The 10,949-nt window shown below is 35.4% G+C and overlaps 1 protein-coding gene across 4 annotated transcripts in view; it reads right to left on the bottom strand.

Annotated features, from left to right (window-relative positions):
* Nucleotides 1-878: 878 nt before the first annotated feature.
* The window catches only part of MMUT (methylmalonyl-CoA mutase), a 40,543-nt gene continuing 30,472 nt past the window's right edge, over nucleotides 879-10,949 (bottom strand). For 3 of the 4 annotated variants that reach the window (XM_019795503.2, XM_011220001.3, XM_019795502.2), the window contains 3 exons: nucleotides 7,833-7,980; nucleotides 3,716-3,883; nucleotides 1,421-1,555 (listed from right to left, as the gene is read on the bottom strand). In XM_019795503.2, coding sequence (XP_019651062.1) covers nucleotides 1,427-1,555; nucleotides 3,716-3,883; nucleotides 7,833-7,980 — 445 coding nt within the window. In that variant the 3' untranslated portion in view covers nucleotides 1,421-1,426. Of the gene's footprint in view, nucleotides 1,556-3,715; nucleotides 3,884-7,832; nucleotides 7,981-10,949 lie in introns of all 4 variants that reach the window. The other variant, XM_011220002.3, reaches the window with a different exon arrangement.

Here is a 10,949-nt window from a genome sequence, read left to right on the forward strand (position 1 = left end):
GTGTCAGAATTTCCTTCTTTTTTTAAGGCTGAATAGTATTCTAAGTATATACCACATTTTATTTATCCATTCATCTATCAAAGGACACTTGGATTGCTTCTGCCTCTTGGCTATTGTGAATAAGGCTGCTATGAACATGGGTGCACAAATATCTATGTGAGACCCCACTTTCAGTTCTTTTGGATATACACCTAGGAGTGGAATTACTGGGCCATTTGGGAACGGTTCAATTTTTTTTTTTGAGGAATCATACCATTTTCCCCAATGGCAGCAGCATTCTATGTTCCCCCCAGCAAGGTACAGGACTCTGTGATAATTTTAAGTAATAGGTACCTAGAATAGGTAATCAACTTGACTGGCCACGGGTTGCCCTGATTACGTATTATTTCTGGGTGTGTCTGTTAGGGTGCTTCCGGAGGAGATCAGCATTTGAATCAGTGGATTTAGTAAAGTAGATAGCTCACTACGGTGTCTGTGAGCATCATCCAATCTGTGGAGGGTCTGAATGGAACAAAAGGCAGAGGAAAGAGGAATTCCTTTTATTTCCTGACTCACTAATTGATCTGGCACATATCATATCATCTTTTCCCAGCCCTTAGGCTGTGATTTACACTACTGGCTGTCCTGATTCTCAGGTCTTCAGACTTGGACTGAGTTATACCACTAGCTTTTCCAGGTATCACAGCCCTTCTACACTCCAGCTTACATCATCATTCTGGAGAAAGCCCTTATTAACAACCTAAACACTATCATTTTAGGGAATATTCATAAACATCCACTCTCCTGGGTCTTGAGCCAAACCCAGCAGTAAGAAGGTCACATGTTCACGCCTAGGAAGAAAGTAAAGTCAGATTTGAAAAAAACATTCTGCCATTTCCTCCTTGTTCCAACCTTTAGGTCTGATTTAATATTCTTATTGAAGTGACTCCAGTAGAACTTGGTTGAAGATCACAACCATAATATACTTTTCTACATAAATACTCTTCCTTATTTTTTGCAAGATAGGTGTAATTATTTTGTTCATATATGGATTTTGTTTTCTGGTGCTCAAGTCACATAATGCTAAATTGAAGAATTGGGACTAGACAGACCTTTCTTGAAGGTAAAGTTTAATTTTTAAAATAGAAATAGTTTTTAAGAAATACTTCAAATAAATATCATGACTTTTAAAAATAATACCTTTGTCTAGAGTTTCTGATGAAGTTTTAATAATGTAAAGTTTTTAAGGGTATATACTTTTTTTAATTTTTAAAGTGAAACTGTACATATATAATTAGAGCATCACAAAATTCTTATGTCAGGTATTTTAATGTAAAACTTTCAAGAAAACACATATCAAGTACTGAATTAAACTGAAGACATGGTTTTACTCTCTGATCGTCATCGAAAGACCATTTTAGAAAAAAGCTACCACAAAAACAGGATGTTACATAGACTGCTGCTTCTTTTCCAAACACTTCTCAATACCATCAAGCACTTGAACAGCAGCCTTTGGAATTCGAGTCCCAGGACCAAATACATTGGAAACTCCGACATCAAACAGAAATTCATAATCCTGTTAAAAGAATTTATTTAATTAATAGAAGAGACAATATTTCTAATTTCAAAGAAATGAAACTAGGACCATGAATGCTGTCCTTTATTCTTTGTCCCTGATGCCCCCAGTTTTCTCAACCGGAAAAAATTTCACATTTGGAGCCGAAAAATTCTTCCTTCCCTGGCACTGCTAATAATAACCACTAGCACCCATTTTCCAAATACCCAGTGTGTGATAGGTGGTAAGAAGCAGTATAACCCACCGATCAAGAACTTTTAAGCCCAAAACCATATAATTTTCTCTCGCCTGAATTTTCACTACTTGTCATTATTTATGTTAAATTTACTATCACATTATAGGTTTGAGTTTACAAGGCTATTTATGTCCTCTAAGATATTTTGTCTGCAGTCAGCGAATGGTGGTACTTTTGGGGTATTTTGTTAATTTTTCTATTTGAATATAATTGACACAGTATTAACATGGCTTCAGGTGTACAACACAGTGATTCAAGTTTATACATTATGCTATGTGTACACATTGATGTTGACTGCTATAAATATATTATAAAGGACACTATATTAACACACATGTGCCATTACAGAAAATAATCTTTAGTCTTTAAACTCACAGGGAGAAAAGTATGGAAAACGTCTACGGATGTTCTGAGTAATTCAAATATCCAGAGGGTTAATACAAATTCTGTGACATATATTTCTTGAAAATGTCAGCTCACTTAGGTAACAGGTCTGTGTTTTTTCTCAACTCATACTGCAATTCCAATATTTTGTGCAGCTTAATTATATTGGTTCTTAAATTTTAATAAGAGCTTAGATACTATAGACTCTAAAACTGCAATACAGATAAAAGTTTCCATAGATAGACAATAAAGAATAAACACCCTTTATATTCCCATATAGTGAACTATATTTGTGAAAATAACAGGCAAGTATGTTAACAAAAGCAGTTTTGTGTTGACTATATCACCTTAAGTACTGTGTTGTTAGAAAGAATAAATAATATATAGTTTGCTTGCTAGCCCCACATTATATTCAACCTCACGATTTCATGCATGTATTATCTGATTTCATAAGTAGTATATAAGTCACTATTTTATATTCTGAGTGATATGGAGGAAAAAACATTGTAGACCAGACATAAGATCACACTTCACTGACAGATTCCTGCTCTGTTGGAAGGGTCTTTGTAGCTTCAATCAATTATTTACTTGGAGCAATATCATACACGCTTCCTCTATTTTTTTCCATTCTCAATAAAAAAAGAAAACTTGATGTAATTAAAAACTGGATTGGAAGTAGACCAAATTTATATCTTAACTAATTATTTTTACTGACAGGTAGGGTAATATATGGAAGGTATCCCCCCACCCCATTAATAAATGAACTGACATCATTGATTGTTACCTAGCGTTCATTTCTCCTTTTCTTAGATGATCCACATTTTTGTTCAAGAATCCACCTCTTCCCCAATTAGGGGAAATTCAAATTATTGAATTTTCAGGACAGGTTGATTCCATTTATTTCTGAATTAGGATATTTTTGACTCTAAGAAAACTACACCCCAATCAAATTAGCTTTAATGAAAAACACGTTTTACAAGACCATGTAACTGACACAGCTCTGAGTCAGAACAACAGTCATGGTGGAAACATGGAAGAAATGAACAAGGTAGCTGCTCTAAAACAACGGAAGCAAGTGCTGCTGACTGGTTAACCAAAGGACTCGCTTCACTACCATGACAAAGAACGCTCACTGTCTGTGGCTAGGGGTTGATGAATATGCACTGTATTTACCATTTTTCTCTATTATACCTGTGGGTTTTATCACTTTTATCCTGTTTCTTTGCCATCGTTCTTTACTGAACATGAAGAAACTAGATCTCTACCTAGGTTACTAGTTTGCAAAGAGGTAGCAATTCCCTCATAGAAGCTTTGTAAATTGTTAAATCATACACAATGAATTATAATATAGCTTGAATAGAAAACAACATCGCCCACTTTTTTAGTAAAATTTACTTAGGAAAATCACCAGGAAATAATTTAGATCAATATCTACAGAAAATTTATCTTTAATAAATGTATACAGTAAAGGGGAACTACATATAAACTAATATTACTCAGGATTCCCATCATAGTACTAGAAAAATATAGATGAACAATACCTGTGGTGGTATCACCCCTCCACACATGACAAGAATATCTGGCCGTCCCAGGGAGTTGAGCTCTTTGATGAGCTCAGGAACTAGGGTTTTATGACCAGCAGCAAGTGTGCTCACACCCACAGCGTGCACATCTGCATCCACGGCCTGCTGGGCCACTTCACGGGGAGTCTAAACAATCAGAAAGTGAAGACAAATCATCATTTATTCCAAAGAGTATTTTAAAACTATTATCTACGTAATTGCATTCCATGGTTTTCATTAAAAATCTTGAAGTGAATATAACTTCATATTTCATCATTCTCAAATCATAAATACCAACTCAACCAATTGATAAAATAAACACCAGTGCTGTATTTACTTCTAGCCCTAGAATTTATCAACTAGATTTAAGTCACACCAAAATATAGTTCCCCAAAAAACCTTTTTGGATAAGGAATATAGGCAAAATATATTATCTCTTCATATCACAATTTTTGAAAAACACATCTGTTATCTTATCAACATTTATTGAGTGGTTGAGCAGTATAAGACAACATGGTATAGTATCTATGTGAATCTTAGGTTTCAAAATGGAATGGGAAGCAAGATGGCATACTAGGAAGCACAGGACCTTGGTCTCCTATGAAGACACTGAACTGACAGCCACATATGAATCAAAATAACATGGGAACTCTAGAAACCAGTTAAGGGGCTACAACACCCTGGCAAATACATAAACAAGAGAAGGAATGGTGCCAAGAAAGCTGTTCTTCATTATTAACTGGATTTAACCAGTATGCTACACAGAATCATAAAGGATATTTTCAAGTACTCAATTATTAACTGAATTACCCAGAATCATTCATTCTCTGCAACGAGTCTGCGACATTTGCTTTGATAATCTGCATGTATTTAAATAACTTCATATAAAAGACACCTACAAGTTTCTCATTGTAAATATAATGTAAATTGAGAAATTTGGGGAGGATAAAGTTATCTCAGAAACCACTGAACAGTTATACGATCAAAAAATTATTACAATCTGAAAATTTCCTTAGTTTTGCAATATTTTAAGGCTCATAATTTCAGGGGCGCCTGGGTGGCACAGCGGTTAAGCGTCTGCCTTCGGCTCAGGGCGTGATCCCAGCGTTATGGGATCGAGCCCCACGTCAGGCTCCTCTGCTATGAGCCTGCTTCTTCCTCTCCCACTCCCCCTGCTTGTGTTCCCTCTCTCACTGGCTGTCTCTATCTCTGTCAAATAAATAAATAAAATCTTTAAAAAAAAAAAAAGGCTCATAATTTCAGTGTGAAAACAAAAGATCCTATGCTCTCGGTAATGAAGCCAAATTCAAGAATATCTCTAAGTAAATTACACAGCATATTGGAAACCTTCAGTCTGTGAAAAATATAACCTATGAAATTAAAACCTTTAAGAAAATGTGCATATTCTTGGTAATGATGCATTAAGAAATTTAATTGACTTATTCATGATTGGTCATTCATATCATCCATGTTACCAAAACTCATTAGATTAAAATTCCACTTAAACAATTCAGTTCCATGCTTTATGCTTATATGTATTAAACTGTATTTTATGTTATCAAATAGTGAACATCCTAAAACTTCAAATATAATTTTACTTAAATCAGACACAGAGCTGCAGGTAAGCACCTCATCCACGGTAAGTTTTTCTTTTCTTTTTTTTAATGACAAAGTTTTATGTTAACAAATTTGGTGGTACTAAAAGGTTAAATTATATTTTTATAGATGGCATGTAATGGGGAAATGAACTTGCAGCTCTTTGAAAAATTCTTGTAAGTGCCAATGGATGACAACAATTGTTTTTAATTACTTTTATTTTATAAAAAATATTTCTCAAAAGCTGATTACAAAATATTGGGAATGTATTATATCTGGTCATTATTTAAAACAAACAAAGGGGCATCTGGGTGGCTCAGCTGGTTAAGCGCTGGACTCTTGATTTCAGTTCAGGTCATGATCTCAGGGTCCTGGGATCAAGCCCCACATCAGGCTCCCGGGGAGCAGGACATCTGCTTATCTCCCTCCCTCTGTCCCTCCCTCCTCTCTCTCTCTCTCCCTCTCTAAAACAAACAAACAAAAAGCTAAAGTAAAAGGGTAGTAGAATATAAGTAAAAAACGAGAATGGGAAAGTATTCAACTGAAAGGAAGAATGAAAGCAATCTAAATATATATCTTTATTTAATCTGAAATATATTTGAGGTTCTTAACAAAACCTAGCTTAAATGTATTTATGAATTTACCTACCAACACAGTTCAAAGATGTTATCTCCACAAGTTCAGGCTAACTCTTCATAATAAAAATGCCTTCTAGACTTTTTACAGTAATACTTAAAAATTCATTGTTGAACACTACCTACAACAAAAACTAATGATGTGTTATATGTTGGCTAACTGAACATAATAAAAAAATAAAAATAAAATTCAAAAAGGGAAAACTCTTACAGATTCTACAGGGGATGGGTCTCTTCGGGAACGTTTACTTCTTTGCTGGTAAAAATGAAACAAATACTCTTAAGTCTTCATCTTCGTTGACCCATCTACAGTGTGGAATAACAGTACTTCCTTTTCCCTGAAACTGTCCTTCTTCCTCAGTTTTTATCTCACTCCTCTCCCCATTCCCTTCCCCTTCTTTGCCTCCTCCTTCTCTTTTTCCTTTTAATGTTCAAGTTCTCATCTTGCAATATACATTCTTGATGGGAAATTAAATCAGTTTTCATGGTCTTAGTACCATTTACACACTGACAAGTCTCAAAATCTTACTTATAATGGAGGCCTAAAGCCTCTCTTCTATGCTCCAGACATGCATATCCAACTTACATGGTCATCTTCATCTAAATGTTCCATATGCCGGTTCTCTTAAACCTGCCTCCTTATCGTAAATAGTCCCTTCTTTAAATTTTCTTCACAATCCTAGCCGACTTCTGCTAAGACCCTGACAGTGCCTTGGTTAAGGCTTACCTTGCTTCTCATTCAGATTACTGAACATCTTAATTGGACTCCTTGCATCTAGTCATGGCTCTTCTCCACTTCAGAAAGTGATTTTCCTGGAAAGTGAGCTTTCTACATTTGATTGTTATTCTGCCTAAACACCTTTGGGATAATGTTCAAACTTCTTAGAATGGCATATATAAGGCTATTCCTTGTAATCTACATACCATCCTAAGCTCTGTATTCTATTCATATTTAACTTCTCAAAGTCAGCTGAAGGCATCATGCCTTCATGACTTTGCACCTCTGCACCTCTGCCCAAACTAACCCTTCTTCGCATGTCCTTCCCTGCCTTGCTCTCCAGGCTTCCAAAAGGCACAGCTCAACCATAAATTCCTAGAATATGTGGACAAGTTCCTTATTCAAATTTTAATTACATTAATTATTACTCTGTTGTGATTACTGGTAAGTAAATCTCTTTCTGTTAGGAGTCTGCAATCTCCCTGACGACAAAAATGATATCTTATTCAACTAAGAACCTAGCATTTGGTAGATGATCAATAAATAGTGGAAAAGCTTTTAATATGAAAGTTATTACAGTGTACTCAACCAAAGATATTTTGTAGAGAATGACTGTTGTCTCTCTCTATAGAGAATTTCAGCTTCATTTACCTCCAACAAATTATCAGCGTGCTGGATCAAATATTCTGTGATTAAATAAAATACTACGAGAGAGTAACAAGAAAAGAAAATCTAATTATGAATTGAGCTCTCACTCTGATGCTTGATTCCCCTTTCAGAGCACTTTCCACCAATCCAATGTGGGCTATCTTTCCCACAAATTATTAGTCAAATCTCAATAAATGATACAATAAGATTTTTGAAAGTAACCTTCAGTTTCAGACTCCTATTAACAATTTTAGTTACTGATACTGATTTTTACAAAGCCTGAGAAACAACTACATTAACATAAATTACATTAATTTCCTATTTCTGTCATAATTAACTGGATTATATGCATTCAAAATAAATTGGGGAATTTGTTGAATTCATTTTGTTCTTTTACAACTTGAAAAACATCATCACAGTTTATCATCTTATCATTATTTGTTCTAAATATAAGTGATTTATGACATCCTTTTGAAATTCCCCCAACAATTTTCAATACCTGAAAAAGAGGACCTACGTCCACATCAAAACCAAGATCAGCAAATCCTGTAGCAATAACTTTTGCTCCTCTGTCATGTCCGTCTTGTCCCATTTTTGCCACAAGAAGACGAGGTCTGCGACCTTCACGTTCCATAAATTTATTAACCCTAAGAACATTTTAAAATACAGCAGTTATTAAAAAGTAATAATTATAAAATATAATTTATACATTAATTGTCCCAAGGTAAGACATAAAAACTATAATTTATTCACAGCAAATCTTTCAAGTTTATTTAAAAACACGTTTTTGGGGCGCCTGGGTGGCTCAGTCGTTAAGTGTCTGCCTTCGGCCCAGGGAGTGATCCCAGGGTCCTGGGATCGAGCCCCACATCAGGTTCCCTGCTCCACTGGGAGCCTGCTTCTTCCTCTCCCACCCCCTCCTTGTGTTCCCTCTCTCGCTGGCTATCTCTCTCTGTCAAATAAATAAATAAAATCTTTAAAAAAAATTAAATTAAAATAAAATAAAAATAAAAACACCTTTTTACATCTGTTTACTCATATTTTGTGAATATCTCTATTTTAAATTGAGAATCCCATTAAAGACTGGACATTCTTACCACCTTCCCCTTAGAGGAAAGTCTGAAAGATGGCACAGCCAATAAGCCCATAACACTTGAGAACATCACAGTGAAGCAAGATGAGGAAAGACAACTTTTCACTTCTTAAAGCCAGTCTCCGGAGTATAATACGCATAAATATTAATTTAAGAGTCATTTATACAATATAAATATTGTATAAATATATAAATATTTATTTAAGAATTATTTATACAAATGTGACTCACTAGTTGCTTTGAACTGTTTGTATCTCACCTACTCATCACAAGTGTGAACTCCTCCAAGCTGACTGCAATGCGGTGCCTTCTAATGACATATAATCAAAATATCTGCCAGCTTAAATAAATAAATTTATGCCCCACATTAAAAAGTACTACATTTGTTTTTGTTAAAAGAAAAAAAAGTTCCATTTTGATGACTTTCAACTTGGATGTTTTGGTATTTATCTCATATATAACTAGCAAAATAAAAAGAGGGATATTTATTAAAAAGGCTGAGAAAAATATCATCAGGAAGCTATATTTACAACTGGGAAGTATGATCAATTTATATTAATTTATAATTCCTAATCATGTTTGACACTGCTATTTACTGTCAGTTCGAAGAGCCTGATTTTAATTTATGCATAAATGGCAACCAAATACTTATTCTCAAACAGGAAATCATTTTATAATTATTTGAGCAATTAAACAATTTGAATAAACTTAGGAAAATATTAAAGCATACTGTAGTAATGAGACTGAAATAGAAGTACCTAGGAGATATGAAGCAATATCAATGTTAGTTAAAAAAAAAAAAAACATTTATTTATTTATTTTTTTTTTTATTTTAATGTTTTTTTATTATGTTAGTCACCATACAGTACATCCCTGGTTTCTGATGTACAGCTCGATGCTTCATTAGTTGTGTATAACACCCTGCACCATGCAACACGTGCCCTCCTTACCATCACCAGTCCATCCCATTCGCCAACCCCCCTTGCCTCTGAAGCCCTCAGTTTGTTTCTGAGTCCATAGTCTCTCATGCTTCATTTCCCCTTCTGATTACCCCCCCTTTCTTTATCCCTTTCTTCCCCTACCGATCTTCCTAGTTCTTATGTTCCATAGATGAGAGAAATCATATGATAATTGTCTTTCTCTGCTTGACTTATTTCACTTAGCATTATCTCCTCCAGTGCCGTCCATGTTGCAGCAAATGTAGAGAACTCAATTGAGTTCTGATAGCTGAGTAATATTCCATTGTATATATGGACCACAACTTCTTAATCCAGTCATCTGTTGAAGGGCATCTCGGTTCTTTCCACGATTTGGCTATTGTGGACAACGTTGCTATGAACATTGGGGTGCATATGGCCCTACCCTTCACTACGTCTGTATCTTCAGGGTAAATACCCAGTAGTGCAATGGCTGGGTCATAGGGTAGTTCAATTTTTAACTTTTTAAGGGACCTCCACACTGTTTTCCAGAGTGGCTGTACCAACTTGCATTCCCACCAACAATGTAGGAGGGATCCCCTTTCTCCACATCCTCTCCAACAATTGTTGTTTCTTGCCTTGTCTATCTTTGCCATTCTAACTGGCGTAAGGTGGTATCTCAGTGTGGTTTTGATTTGAATTTCCCTGATGGCTAATGATTTTGAACATTTTTTCATGTGTCTGTTAGCCATTTGTATGTCTTCATTGGNGATTTCAATTTCCCTGATGGCTAATGATTTTGAACATTTATTCATGTGTCTCTTAGCCATTTGTATGTCATCATTGGAAAAGTGTCTGTTCATATCTTCTACCCATTTTATGATTTGTTTATTTGTTTCTCGTGTATTGAGTTTGAGAAGTTCTTTGTAGATCTTGGATACCAGTCCTTTATCTGTGGTGTCCTTTGCAAATATATTCTCCCATTCCGTGGGCTGTCTCTTAGTTTTTTTGACTGTTTCCTTGGCTGTGCAGAAGCTCTTTATCCTGATAAAGTCCCATAAGTTCATTTTATCTTTTATTTCTCTTGCCTTTGGAGATGTGTCGTGAAAAAGGTTGCTCTGGCCGATGTCATAGAAGTTGATGCCTATGCTCTCCTCTAGGATTTTGGTGGATTCCTGTCTCACTTCAAGGTCTTTCGTCCATTTGGAGTTTATCTTTGTGTATGGTGTGAGAGAGTGGTCAAGTTTCATTCTTTTGCATGTAGCTGTCCAATTTTCCCAGCACCATTTATTGAAGAGACTGTCTTTTTTCCACCGGATGTTTTTTCCTGCTTTATCAAAGATTAGTTGCCCAAAGAGCCGAGGGTCCATTTCTGGGTTCTCTATTCTGTTCCATTGGTCGATGTGTCTGTTTTTGTGCCAGTACCATGCTGTCTTTGTGATCACAGCTTTGTAGTACAGCTCGAAATCCGGCATTGTGATGCCCCCAGCTTTGTTTTTNTTGAAGAAACTATCTTTTTTCCACTGGATGTTTTTCCTGCTTTATCAAAGATTAGTTGCCCAAAGAGCCGAGAGTCCATTTCTGGGTTCTCTATTCTGTTCCATTG

The sequence above is a fragment of the Ailuropoda melanoleuca genome, chromosome 19 (genome assembly GCF_002007445.2).
Source record: "Ailuropoda melanoleuca isolate Jingjing chromosome 19, ASM200744v2, whole genome shotgun sequence".
NCBI classification, from domain to species: Eukaryota; Metazoa; Chordata; class Mammalia; order Carnivora; family Ursidae; genus Ailuropoda; species Ailuropoda melanoleuca.